At 47.8% G+C, this 14767-nt stretch overlaps 1 protein-coding gene across 1 annotated transcript in view; it reads left to right on the top strand.

Moving 5' to 3' along the window:
• The window catches only part of SLC6A20 (solute carrier family 6 member 20), a 40771-nt gene that overhangs the window by 22273 nt on the left and 3731 nt on the right, over positions 1-14767 (top strand). Inside the window, exons 5-9 of the mRNA XM_079933941.1 lie at positions 839-949; positions 1902-2143; positions 3366-3528; positions 12623-12827; positions 14340-14499. Coding sequence (XP_079790067.1) covers positions 839-949; positions 1902-2143; positions 3366-3528; positions 12623-12827; positions 14340-14499 — 881 coding nt within the window. The remainder of the gene's footprint in view (positions 1-838; positions 950-1901; positions 2144-3365; positions 3529-12622; positions 12828-14339; positions 14500-14767) is intronic.

Below are 14767 nucleotides of genomic sequence, written 5' to 3'. Positions count from 1 at the left end.
CAGAATACGAGAGGCTACTTCTAAATCCACCATGGAAAGCAAAGATAAAACATCACTGAACCCATGACGTATGTCAGCGGGGAAAGGTTTTGGTTCACAGAACATTCCATCAATTTCAAAGCCTCTGGAAGTGAGGCCTTTCGTAAAACAGCACTGCATTTCCATTGTCTTTATTACAGGAACACCAGTGGCCAAGACTCTTCCTTTATGGCACCCATGGCTAAGCTTCGCTCAGGCTCCAGTCCTGGGGATACCTGACCTTCCTCCAAGCTCTTGGACTTTTTTTTTTTCCTTGCAGAGACAATATAAATCTTGTGATTGTGCTTCCTGCTTTGCTTGGGCCACGAGGAAGCTCAGAGATCGATCTGGCTCAGAAACTGGGTAGCACCTCACACACCTCTTCTGTGGGCTGCCTTTTTCTTTGGGCTTATCTTACTGGATTGCCCACATTTTCTTTTTACACAGATATCTTTATCTAGCAGTTTTAACATGTTAATGTGATGATGTATTTTTGTGGGCTGCCTCAAATCCTTTCTGGAAGAAGTTCGGGTTGAAGGGAGGGTGGAGGACAGAGGTCTCTAGGACCTGTTCCCTCTTCTCCACTAAATAAGAGATTTCCTGGTGGTCACACACGTGGGCATCCACATCCCACCACCCAGTTTCCCAAACTCGGAACCGGTGCCTGACCAAGACTCTCGATACCTTTCCAGCTATCGGTAGCCCGAAAAGCCAAGACAGTGCCATGGTGTTTTGTGGGGATGGCGGGTCTGCCCTGGGCAAAAGGGCCCTGTAGTCACTGCATCTCCAGGAGGCTGACCCTGCCCTCTGCTGCCCACAGGTGGTGTACTTCACTGCGTTGCTGCCCTACTGCGTGCTCATCGTCTACCTGGTCAGGGGCCTCACGCTCCACGGAGCCACCAACGGCCTGGCATACATGTTCACTCCCAAGGTATGGGCTGGAGGGGAGGGGTCCCGAGGGCACCCCCATTCATCCTGCCACCTTCCAGGATGGGTGGAAGGGGGAAGACCAAGGGTTGGGGGAACAGTAGTGGACCCGGGGAAGGTGGGTGTGAGCCCGCCAGGCAGTGGAGGGGCGTGGATTCCGTCCTCAGACAGGCAGTCCCTATGCCCTGCTAATTCTGGGGCATTACATCTTCTGTCCACTCTCCTCTTGCTACCCCAGCCCCACATCTGGCCTTCACCCCAGTCTCACCCCACACCCTCCCTCCAGCCTGTGGACCAAGCTGTTTACCAGGAGCGCCACGCCAGTCAGCTCCCCCTCCTGCTCGCACCTCTATGCACCCCACTCCCGACAGGGGTGCATCCATACTCCGCAGGGCTCTCCGTGATCCAGTCCCAGGCGCCCCGCTCCCCAGTCACCCCATAGCTGATGCTAATCAAGGGAGGCCACCATTGCCTTTGGGGCAGGACAAGTTATTCATTTAGCAAATCTGGTCCCTGGAAACAAAATGACTTTGGCAGCACCCCGCCATTAGTGCCCCCATCACATTCCAAATGCCCCCTCACATTAGTGCTGCGGTACAACCCAGACCTAGACACCAGCACCGCCATTTCTGGAGGCCCAGACCCGTGCAGTGCCTGGGTCATGGATCATGGGCTCAATACCTTTAAAACTTATTTTATCCTACACTTTTCAATTGCACACCTCCTGCGGGTGAGAGGCAGTGGAGGGTAGGACAAGAGGATGCGTTTATCTGCTGAGGACCGGGCTGGGCACTCATGGGGCCAGGAGAGCTGGGTTCGGGCCCCAGGCCTGCATCTGGCTGGCTGTGTGCCGTGGGCAATTTCCTTCCCCTCTCTGGGCCTCCTGCCCCCTGCTGATCTGGGAGTCTGGAATTCCCACCCGGGGTTCTCCAGCCTTGTCCCTGCTGGCTTTCCAGATGGAGCAGCTGGCCAACCCGAAGGCCTGGATCAACGCAGCCACCCAGATCTTCTTCTCGCTCGGCTTGGGGTTCGGCAGCCTCATCGCCTTCGCCAGCTACAACGAGCCCTCCAACAACTGCCAGAAGCACGCCGTCATCGTGTCCATCATCAACAGTTCCACCTCCATCTTTGCCAGCGTCGTCACCTTCTCCATCTATGGCTTCAAGGCCACCTTCAACTACGAAAGCTGCTTGAACAAGTAAGCCTGGGTCATCCGGTGGGCCCCAGGCCTCAAGGGGGGGGCAGTGAGCCTCTAAAGGCCCGAGCTGAAAGGGTCTCTGGGAGGAGGCAGACACCAGAAGTCAAGGGGTGTGGGGCAAAGGGCACAGGCTTTGCTGTCCTCAATCCAGGGTTCAAATCAGAACCACCAGCAGCTGATGAGCATAAGGCAAGCCGGCGTCTGCCTGAAGGAATGAGGGCAGTTTTGTGTATTCAAAGCACTTAGCGCCAATAGGGCATTCAACAGATAAACCTTAGCTCCTTCTACCCCATCTCCCCCCTCAGAAGTAACCAAGAGCTCTCCAGCTTTGCCATGGAGATTGCAGGATCTACTTTCTGCTGCCCCTTACCCAAAATACAAGAAACATCATCCAGAAGGTGTGCTGTCCAATACAGTGGTCACTAGCCACAAGGGGCTAGTGTAAACATTTAAATGTAAATTGATTTAAAATTAACTAAAATTTGGGGGACTTCCCTGGTGGTGCAGTGGTTGAGAATCCGCCTGCCAATGCAGGGGACACGGGTGCGAGCCCTGGTCCGGGAAGATCCCAAATGCCACGGAGCAGCTAAGCCTGTGCGCCACAACTACTGAGCCTGCAATCTAGAGCCCGCGAGCCACAACTACTGAGCCCGCACGCCTAGAGCCCATGCACTGCAACAAGAGAAGCCACTGCAATGAGAAGCCCATGCACTGCAACGAAGAGTAGCCCCCGCTCACCGCAACTAGAAAAAGCCCGCGTGGAGCAGTGAAGACCCAGTGCAGCCAAAAATAAAATAAATAAGTTTAAAAAAATTAACTAAAATTTTAAATTGATTTAAATTTTGATTTAAATTGGTTTCTATTTCAATGTAAATTCTTTTAAATCAGTTCCTCAGTTGCACTAGCCTCATTAGAGTACTCAGTTGCCACATGTGGCTAGTGGGTACCATATTGGACAGCACTGATGGAGAACGTTCCAATCATCGCAGGAAGTTCTGTCAGACAATGTTGGTCCAGAGGTTAAAATAGCCCAGCTGCAGGGGTTTGGTTCCTTTGATCATCACTGTTCCTATCTGAGGCTTCTTCAAAGCCGTTCACAATCACTCTGCCCTTTAAAAGCTCACCAGTCAACAGATTCCCTTTGTTGGAGCGACCTCACCTAATCAGAAGAGGCAGAGGGTTTTGTAATCAGCGAAGGTTAATCAGCTGCTCTGCTCTGCAGGGTGATTCTGCTGCTGACCAATTCTTTCGACCTTGAAGATGGCTTTTTGACAGTCAGCAACCTGGAGGAGGTGAAAAGTTACCTGGCGTCTGCCTACCCCAGCAAGTACAGCGAGGTGTTCCCACAGATTAAAAACTGCAGCTTGGAATCGGAGCTGGAAACGGTAAGGTGCTGGCAAGGTCTCGGGCCCTTTGGGAGCTGTTCTAGAGAAAGTGCAACTTGAGGGGTATGCACACCCTGTGAAAATCAGGGAAAACTCGGGACTTCCCTGGCAGTCCAGTGGTTAAGACTCCACGCTTTCACTGCAGGGGGCACGGGTTTGATCCCTGGTCGGGGAACTAAGATCCCACATGCTGTGCGTGGTGTGAAAACAAACAAAAAAACCAAAACAACAACAACAATATATATATATATATATATGTGTCTCCTTCCTTGTGCCTCTTAGAGGACGAGAACTCTGCCCACTAGTCTCCCCGAGTGCTGCACGGGAATCCCAGTCTCTACACAGTTCCTTTGGGTTCCCTGTGTCCTTTCTTCCTTTAAATTTTCTCTTTTTAAAATTGAAAAATAGAGGAAAGTATAAAGAATAATACAACAAACACAAATCTATCCACCTCTCAGAATGAAAAATTGTAAATATTTTGTCATTTTGGGCTCAGATTTTTTTTATGTAAAAGAGAACATTTCAAGGATAAAGGTAAAATCCCTTTTGTTACTGTCCCCAAAGCTTTCACTACTCCCCAGAGGCCAGAACCTTCTTTTTTTTTTTTTTTTTTTTTTTTGCGGCACACGGGCCTCTCACTGCTGTGGCCTCTCCCGCCGCGGAGCACAGGCTCCGGACGCGCAGGCCCAGCGGCCACGGCTCAGAGGCCCAGCCGCTCCGCGGCAGGTGGGATCCTCCCGGACCGGGGCACGAACCCGTGTCCCCTGCATCTGCAGGCGGACTCTCAGCCACTGCGCCACCAGGGAAGCCCTGTAAGAGCTACATTTTATTCCATCATTCAAATATCCTACAATTTACTGGACCCAGGCCAGCGGCAGTAGAAGCCCAAAGTCCTAACCACTGGACAACCAGAGAGTTCCCTATGGATTCCCTTACTGATAGACATTTGGGTTTTTCCAAAAAACTTTTGCTACTGAAATCACCTTTATTTATATTTTACAGAATTATATTTGCTATGCTGGCAACTTTTTTTTTTTTTAAATAATTGAAGTATTGTGTTACTTTCTTACATACATCAAAGTGAGTCAGTTATACATATATATTCTTTTTCATATTCTTTTCCGTTATGGGATATTACAGGATATTGAATATAGTTCCCTGTGCTGTAGAATACTACCTTCTGGTTTATCCATTCTATATGTATAGTTTCCATCTGCAGGTCCGAAACCCCCAATCAAACCCTCCCCCAACCCCGCTAGGCAACCGCAAGTCTATTCTCTATGTATGTGAGTCTTTTGTTCTTTCATAGATAAGTTCATTTGTCATATTTAGTTTTTCAAACTTTGTTGAATTTAATTTTATTTTATATTGGGGTATAGTTGATTTACACTCTTGTGTTTGTTTTAGACATCCAGCAACCTGATTCAGTTATACGTAGACACAGATCTATTCTTTTTCAGATTCTTTTCCCCTATAGCTTATTAAAGGGTGTTGAGTAGACTTCCCTGTGCTACAGAGTAGGTCTTTGTTGGTATCTCTTTTATATATATTAGTGCATATATGTTAATCACAACCTCCCAAGTTATACCTCCTCCACCCCACTTTTCCCATTCGGTAACTGTTAAGTTTCTTTTCTAAATCTGAGAGTCTGTTTCTGTTTTGTAAATTGGTACATTTGTATCAGTTTTCAGATTCCACCTGTAAATGATGTCATATGATATTTGTCGTTATCTGTCTGACTTACTTCATTTAGTATGATCATCTCTAGGTCCATCCTTGTTGCTGCAAATGGCATTATTTCAATTTTCATGGCTGAGTAATATTCCATCATATAGATTCACATCTTTTCTATCCATTCCTCTGTCAATGGACATTTTGGTTGCTTCCATGTCTTGGCTATTGTAAACAGTGCGGCAATAAAGGTTGGGGTGCATGTGTCTTTCCGAATGATGGTGTTCTCTGGGATTACGCCCATGACTGGGATTGCAGGATCGTATGGTAGCTCTATTTTTAGTTTTTTAAAGAAGCTGCAGATTGTTCGCCATAGTGGCTGTCACAAATTTCCATTCCCACCAGCAGCATGTAGGCAGCTTCCGTTTTCTCTACACCCTATTCTGCATTTATGCTTTGTGGACGTTTGTTGATGGCCGTTCTGACTGGTGCGAGATAATACCTTGTCCAAGTTTTGATTTGCATTTCTCTAATAATTAGCGATGTTGAATATCTATCCCTGTGCTTTTTTTTTTTTTTAACAGTGTGAGTAAAGCTAAACTCTTGAAACTGGCTTCTTGAAAGTCGGCCCTGTTTTGAATTCTTTCTCCGTTACCTACAACAGGACATTTCTTTAGACCAGGGGTCATTTACTGCCCCGCAGGCTTTGGGAATATTAAGTGCCCATAAGCCCCCTTTTAAAGATGTTGTTATGAGAAACGGCCACAAGGCGGCAGCATTTCTTCATGCCCCACTCTGGTAACTCCAGCAACCAGAGGCTTAGAGAAAGTCGTATTCCTGGGTTGTAAATTACAGGGAAAATGCCCGAAGAAAACCCCGAGGGTTTACATCTCGTCTCGTTACTTCATCCCCTCACCGCACAGACTGATCCCCAACCCCTGCAAAAGTGCTATGCAGATGGTGCTGTGGTACATACAGGGGGCGCCTCTAAGGAACGAGGCTAGAGGTGGGAACCCCACCACCAAACCCATGAAGACCAGGTGACTTTTCAAAGCTCTTCCTACCCAGAGGGTCCACCGTCCTTTGGGTGCACTAGGCTTGATTCAGCTGTAGGAGGACCTGCCTGGATCTGGAGATTGTAGTCCCATGCAGAGGGGACCAGGCACTACAGGTCCAAGGGGTGGGGCTCGTTTGCCGGCACATCCTCCCCAGCTCCCTCAGCCCCAGCACACTCCAGCCTTGGGACCCAATCCTGCTCAGGCTCCAGGGATGTGACACCAGCCCAGGTCACCGAGGCCTCAGGGCAATATAGTAGGCGTTTTTTCCCTCTTTTTTCTTTAAATTTAATTTTTACTTTCTGTCGGAGTATGGTTGATTTACAGTGCTGTGTTTGAGTTTTACAGCAGGTTGATTTAGTTATACATGTACCTGTTCTCTTTCAGATTCTATTCCCACATAGGTTGTTACTGAGTGTTGAGTAGAGGTCCCTGTGCTCTCTAGTAGGTCCTCACTGGTTATCTATTTTTATACATATATATGTGTGTGTATGTGTGTGTGCACATATATACACATATATATACATATGTACATACATTAGTGTGTATGTGTTAATCCCAACCTTCTAATTTCTCTCTCCCACCTCTGCAACTTCCCCCTTTGGCAACTCTGAATTTCTTTTCTAAGGCTGTGAGTCTGTTTTTGTTTTGTCAGTTATTTCATTTGTATCTGTTTTTAGATTCCACGTGTAAGTGATATCATATTTGTCTTACTGTGTCTGAGTTACTGGACCTAGTGAGATCATCTCCTGATCCATCCATGTTGGTGCACATGGCATGATTTCATTGTGTTTTCTGGCTGGGAAATAGTCCACTGTGTATATGTAGTGCATCTTGTTTATCCATTCATTAACCTCGGTGGATTTTCGGTAGTTTTGATGCCTCGGCTATCGTAAATCTTACTGCAATGACCATTGGGGTGCATGTGTGTATTTGAAAGATGGTTTTCTCCGGATATTTGCCCAGGAGTGGGATTGCTGGAGATTATGGGAGCTCTATTTTTCAGTTTTTAAGGACCTTCCCTACTGCTCTTCATTGTGGCTATTACCAACTTACCTTCCTCCCAACAGCATTGTTGGGTTCCCCTTTCTTCACGTCCTCTGCTGCATTTATTCTTTGGAGAATTTTTGATGATTGGTGCCAGGGGATAACTCATTGTCATTTTGATTTCCATTTTTCTACTCGTTGGCGACGCTGAACATCTTTTCACGTGCTTTAAAACAAACGAAAAACCACAACAGGGTGAGTAAAGTTAATCTCTTGAAATTGTTTTGAAAGTCGGCCCTGTTTTGAGTTCTTTTTCCGTTACCTACAACAGGACATTTCTTGAGAGCAGGGATCATTTAGTGCCCCGCAGGCCTTGTGAATATTAAGTGACCATGAGCAGTGTTTTAAGGATGTTGTTATGAGAAGCGGCCACAAGGCGGCAGCACTTCTTCATGCCCCCCTCTGGTAACTCGGGCAACCATAGGCTTAGGGAAAGCTGTGTTCCTGGGTTCTAAATTACACGGAAAATGCCGTAAGAAAACCCCAAGGGCCTGTGTCTGGATACTTCCCACCCCCCTCACCGTGCAGACTGATTCCCAACCCCTACAGTAGTGCTATGCTGATGGTGCCATGGTTCGTAGGTGGGGCGTCTCTAAGGAAGGAGGCTGGAGGTGGGAACCCCACCAGCAGGAGCCGTGGAGATCCGGTGTCTTTTCACAGCTCTTTCCTCCCAGCAGGTCCACCATCCTTTGGGTGCACTAGGCTTGCTTCAGCAGTAGGAGGACCCGTGTGGATCCGGAGACTGTGGTCCCACGCAGAGGGGACTAGGCACCACAGATACAAGGGTGGGGCTCGTTTGCTGGCACATCCTCCCCAGCTCCCTCAGCCCCGTGACAGCCCAGCCGTGGATCCCAAGCCTGCTCAGGCTCCAAGAATGTGACACCAGTCCTGGCCACTGAGGCCTCAGGGCAATATAGTCTGCATTTGTTCCCTCTTTTATAATTTATTTTTTATTTTCTATTAATGGTTGATTTACAATGCTGTGTTTGAGTTTTACAGCAGCTTGATTCAGTTATACATATACAAGAACCTATTCTCTTTCGGATTCTTTTCCCACATAGGTTATTACTGAGTGTTGAGTAGAAGTCCCTGTGCTCTCCAGGAGGTGCTCATTGATTATCTATTTTATAATTATATATACACATACATATTAGTGTGTATGTATTAATCCCAACCTCCTAATTTCTGTCGCCCCCCCTCTGCAACTTCCCCCTTTGGTAACTCTAAATTACTTATCTAAGGCTGTGAGTCTGTTTTTGTTTTGTCAGTTAGTTCATCTGTATCCTTTTTTAGATTCCACCTGTAAGTGATATCATATATTTGTCTTACTCTGACTTACTGGACTTAGTTAGATCATCTCCTGATCCATCCATGTTGCTGCAAATGGCATGATTTCTGTTTTCTGGCTAATAGTCCACTGTGCACACGTATGGCGTTTTCTTTATCCGTTCATTCAACTCGATGGACATTTCAGTAGTTTCGATGCCTCGGCTATTGTAAATCTTACCTCAACGACTGTTGGGGTCCATGTGTGTATTTGAAGGATGGTTTTCTACAGATATTTGCCCAGGAGTGTTATTGCTGGACCTTATGGGAGCTCTATTTTTCATTATTTAAGGACCTTCCCTACTGCTGTCCATTGTGCTGTTACCAATTTACCTTCCCACTAACCAGGGGTTCCTTGTTCTCCAGACACTGTCCCTTATTTATTGTATGTAGACTTTTTGGGGTTTTTTGACCAGGCTGATTGTCCTTCGTACTGCTGAGGTGACAACTTGTAGTTTTGATTTGTATTTGTGTCATAATTATATATGTTGAACTTTTTCCTTGTGCCTTTTGGCCATATATATATATATTTTTTTTTTTTTTTTTTTTGGAGAAATGTTTTTAGGTCTTTTTTCCTTTTTTTTTTTGATTGGGTTGTCTTGTTGTTGAGTCGTACATGCTGTTTGTATATCTTTGAAATTTAGCCCTTGTAGGTTGCATCATTTTGAAATATTTTCTCCTAGTCCGTAGTTGTCTTTTTCATGGTTTCCTTCGATGTGCAAAAGCTTTATGTTTGATTGGGTCCATTGGTAGGTTTGCTTTTATTTCTGTTGCCTTGAGTCTGACCTAAGAAAATGGTATGATTTATGTCACAGAATGTTTTGCCTATGTTCTCTTCTGGGGTTTTATCGTGTCATATCTTGTATTTAAGACTTTAATCCCTTTTGAGCTTATTTTTGTGTATGGTGTGAGGGTGTGTGCTAACTTTATTTGCGGCTGTTCAGCTTCCAACACTACTTGCTGAAAAGACTGTCTTTTCTCCATTGTATATTCTTGCTTTCTTTGTTGAAGATTAATTGACTGTAGGTGTGTAGGTTTATTTCGGGCCTCTGTATTCTGTTCCATTGATCCATGTCTGTTTTTGTGACCAGACCATGACACTGTTTTCTTTACTGTAGCTTAGTAGTATTATCTGAAGTCTGGGAGGGTTGTGTCTCCTGCTTTGTTCTTTTTCCTCAGGATTGCTTTGGCAATTCTGGGTCTTTTTTTGGTTCCATATAAAGGATTATTCTGGTCTGTGAAAAATGCCATGGATAATTTGACAAGGATCTCATTAAATCTGTAGATTGCTTTGCGTAGTGTGGCCATTTTAGCAACATTATTCTAGGACTTTTTTTTTTTTTTAATATTGGTTGCGCCAGCTCTTAGTTGAGGCAGGCAGGCTCCTTAGTTGCGGCACGTGGGCTCCTTAGTTAAGGCTCACGTGCTCCTTGGTTGCGGCATGCATGTAGGATCTAGTTCCCTGACCAGGGATAGAACCCAGGCCCCGTGCGTTGGGAGTGTGGAGTCTTATCCACTATGCCACCAGGGAAGTCCCTGGGACCTTTTTTTTCACATTAATTTTCAGGTCAATTTGACAAGTTCCACTGTGGGGTGGGAAATCCCTTTAACTTTTATTAGAATTGCACTGACTCTATAATATAATTTGGGAACAATCAATATTTTTTTCAACTGTGACTTCTGATTTAGGAGCAGGCTTTTTCTCATCATTCACTGAAGTCTTCTTTTATATTCTGCAACTAATTTTTCTCCACAAAATCCTGGCAGATCTTTGATTTACCTTTATGTCTATGAACCTTATTGTTTTGTTCCTATTGTAAATAGTGTTCATTTCCCAATTTCTACCATTGCTGGTTTTCGTTGCAAAAAAAAGCTAACAGTTTTTGTGTTGGTCCTTTATCTGGCAACCTTGATGAATTCTCTTATTCTCATATTTGTCTATATATTTGCTTTACTTTTCTATGTAATTCTTATGGCACCTGCGGATCCTAGGAATTTTTTTCTAGCACAGTGGAAGTGCAAATGAGAGTGGGCATGTTTGTCTAATTCTTATATTTAATGTAAATACTTCTAGAGACTGCTTCTAGAAAGTGTCTCTAGAGAATGCCTTTCAAGAAGAGGGAACAGTAAAGGTCCATAGCTCTGCTTGCCAATAAGGTACCTTGGAGTTTTTTTGGCCCTTTGATTTCATAGGTGGAGCCATTCCAGGTCATTTCGTGGATGAGGCAACACTTTGTTATTCCTTCCTCCCTGCTTACACTGACCTGTGGCACGACCCTCCCTACCAGGGTGTCAGCAGATCCCCAGACCTCAGCCCCTGCCTTTAAGGCCTGGATCCTGTTCAGATGACTTCTGAGGCCTACTTGTGTTCCTGCTCAGTTCAAATTTCCTTTTTGTTTCTGGCACCTGGGAATTTTCCTCACTTACTTTTTGAGTTTGGCTCAGTGCCCAAGAATTGTGTGGTTATTGATTTATTTAGACTTTTTTCCACTTGAATTTTTCCATGAATCTTTAACAAAGTTTAAAGTTAAACTATACCTTGAGTTCCTTCCCAAACAGTACAAGGACTTTCAGACACTTTCACTCACCCCTCTTGTTTTAAATACCTTTTATGTCCAATTCTTATTTATTTATTTTTTAAAGGTTAACAGATTTTTTTTTTTTTTTTTGGCTGCATTGGGTCTTTGATGCTGTACGTGGGGTTGTGGTGAGTGGGGGGCTACTCTTCTCTGTGGTATGAGGGCCGGGCTTTTCATTGTGGTGGCTTTTATTGTTGCAGAGCACAGGCTCTAGACGTGTGGGCTCAATAGTTGTGGTGCGCAGGCATAGTTGCTCTGTGGCTTGTGGAATCTTCCCGGACCAGGGTTCGAACCCGTGTCCCCTGAATTGGCGGGTGGATTCTTAACCACTGAGCCACCAGGGAAGTTCCCAGTTCTTTTTAAACTGATAAATTGGATGCTATTGTTATTTTATACAACAGTGTCTGTATTGACCGGCATGCTTGCTAGTTTATTTGTTCACCTTTATTGCATCCCAGCTGTCTTCTGGGGGCATGTATTATCAGTGACACTGCTTAGCACTGTCGGCTCATGGTAATAAAAAGCAGGCCACCTTTAGTAGGTTCTGTTGTTTTTAAATTCTCTGCAAGTGATCACTCCCTTATGGCCTGCACCCAGGGCGGATGAATACCATTGTCCCCCTTGGTATGCTGTTGAGCTGACCTGTATTTTGAATCTGACAATCCAACATCTGCCATTCCAGGGGAAGGGTGCTGAAATCTTAGTTCTTATTCCTGCTGACTCTTCACTCACAGTGGCATGTTTTCTGGTCAGTTTATAAATCTCGGGTTGCAAGCTCACCGCTTGATCATCTCTGGTGGTCTTACAGGTAACCCAATTCAGACCTGCAATGGAAGCCTTCCCCAGTGTTTGCTTCTGCTGCTTCTGCTGCTGGCAGCCAGGGGGTGCTTCCCCACCCCCACCCATAAGCCCTTTCAACCAGGAGCTGAGGCTCTATTTCCACAGTTCAGTATCCCTACAGCAGCGTTACCGCCGCAGGCATCTGGCCTCTGAGCAGCCTGCCCACTTGGTTGCCTGCCGGCCAGGCCAGCTCCCCACCATTCTGGCCCCTGTAGCTGTGGCTCCACCATCTCAGCTCCCAGAACACCCAGTCAGTCATGATACAGGAAGCAGAAATTATGCAACCATTATTCTACTATATTTTATCCATAATGATGTGAGTTGGGGCAGGAGAGAGGAACTCAGTGTTCCAAGTTGACTGAGGTGTCTCCTCACACTTTGCAAATAAGGGCTCCTGACAGCTCGCATTTCTGTCCAGCCCAGCTTACCCTCAGTGGGCTGGTGTGCAGGTGGAAGATCCAACCTCAGAATGTGGCTTCTCGTGGCTGATTCTCAGGTTCCCCAAGCAGCTTAGCACCTGGGGAAGAAGTCCTAAGTCGCCCGGGTGTGTAACTGGTGTCTTCATCCTGTGGGCAGGCCGTCCAGGGCACCGGCCTGGCCTTCATCGTCTACACAGAGGCCATTAAAAACATGGAGGTGTCCCAGCTGTGGTCGGTGCTCTACTTCTTCATGCTGCTGATGCTGGGCATTGGAAGCATGCTGGGGAACACGGCCGCCATCCTCACCCCTCTGACCGACAGCAAGGTCATCTCCAGCTACCTGCCCAAGGAGGCAATCTCAGGTGAGTGGGCCAGCGAAGGCGGCGGGGCTCGGGGAGGTGAGCAGAGGGAGGAGTCTCCTCAGGGGCCGCGGGCTCAGCGAGAGGCCGCAGCAGCCTCACTGGGGTCCTGCCATGGCTCTCTCCTCTTGGGCAATCTGGGACCTGGTACACATGATTCACCCCATGCATCTGGTTCTCCACATCACAGGGGAGTGAAGTGGTCACCCCAACCTTCGCAAAGGCCAAACCCCCCAGCACGGCCCTCAAAGCTCTCCAGGCCAGCAGAGAACCTGCTTTTGTCTTTGTGTTGACTGAAGCATAACAACAACACGTACATTTCTCACACCGGAGAGCCCCTCCCTGCTCCTGCCCCATCAGTACGCCCCCATCCCCGTCCTCTTTCCCGTCCGTGTAATAATCCAGCCTAAGACCATACACCACAATTCATCTACCCATTCTGCAGCTGGCAGACCTTTGCCTTGTGAGGGCAAGAGCCTGTTTATCCAGGCCTGCCTCTCCACTTCACTCCACCACCCATCTGCTCCAGTGCAACCTGGCAGTGTCCAGAGAACCGTGACTCCTCACCCCCACATCCAGAACCCCTCGTCCCAGCCCACATCAAACCCAGCTCCCACCAGAGCCCTCTAGCGCTTAGCCTCCCTGCCCTCAGGAGCCAGCATTATGTGAGCCTCCCCTCCCGCACAGAGCCTGTTCTTGTGTCCGCCTCAGGACAGCAGTGGGGCTCACTGGCTGGTGGTGTAGGCTGTGGCCATGGAAAGGGCAGGTGGGAGCTTTAGAGTCTAATACTTTGTGGGGTGCCCAAGGGAGGCAGCAGAGACTGGAGCCAGAGCTTCGGTTCTGGAGACAGAAGGGCCTGTGTCTGAATTCCAACTTTCTTTCTGTGCTGTGGAATGTTGGGAAAGTTACCCGACATCTCTGAGCCTTGGCTTCCCCCTCTGTAGAAGGGGGCTCCTGATAACCTGCCCCAGAAGCTAAAGCCTCCACTGCATGGCAAGTGCCTGGGGCGCAGTAGCAGCTGGGTAAGCGTTTGTTTCTTCTCCTCCCCTCCCTACTCCTCTCTTCTGGTCAGATGTGAATCCTCTCTAGGGGGTCCTGTGAGGGGTGCCCTGCAGCTCAAATCTCCTCCCCTGATTCACTTCCCATGAGCTTAGTGGCTGAGTTGCTGGGATAAACAGAGTCACCAGACCCATAGATTGGGTGAGATTCCCCTAGACAGCAACGCCTACAAGTTTCTCTTTTCCACCGAGTTTGATTCCCCACTACTGGACGGCCCCATGAATTAACAGCAGGAAGTCCTGCTGACACTCCTTGCAACACCTTTGCCCCACGCTGCCCAACACACACACGTGGCACACACGTGCAGAGAGGCCAGTCCACGACGGCTCCCCCAGCCCATGAGGATGAACTGAACGGCCAGCGCCTCCTCAGGGTCCATGGCTCTTGGGCCCCATAGAAAGCTGGGTGCGCAGGCCGGGGTCTCAGGCGGGTGAGCAGGCGGTCTTGTGCTCCTAGGTCTGGTGTGCCTCGTCAGCTGTGCCATTGGCTTGGTGTTCACCATGGAGGCCGGCAACTACTGGTTCGACATCTTCAATGACTACGCTGCCACGCTGCCCCTGCTGCTCATTGTCCTGGTGGAGGCGGCCGCCGTGTGCTACCTGTATGGACTGAGGAGGTAGGAGGCCTGCCCCGCCAGCCGCCCAGGAAACCCACCCGTGAAGGCCATGCCTCACAACACTTTCTGCCACATGTAGTTTCGAGAGTCCCAAGTGTTCACATTATGCACGTGGGTCTTTGTGGTCTGCAGCGGGGTGGTGATGGACACGCTGCAGGGTCCAGGAGAGGCAGGGGCTGTGGTTCCCCCTGTGACAGTCTCACCCGGCCCCCTCCCCTCCCCCATGGCTGCCTTTTCTGCCGTGGGGAGCAGTTTCAAAGGCCCTGCA

Source organism: Stenella coeruleoalba, assembly GCF_951394435.1.
Source record: "Stenella coeruleoalba genome assembly, chromosome: 10".
In the NCBI taxonomy this organism is placed as follows: domain Eukaryota; kingdom Metazoa; phylum Chordata; class Mammalia; order Artiodactyla; family Delphinidae; genus Stenella; species Stenella coeruleoalba.
This window is presented reverse-complemented; position numbering and strand designations above follow the sequence as displayed.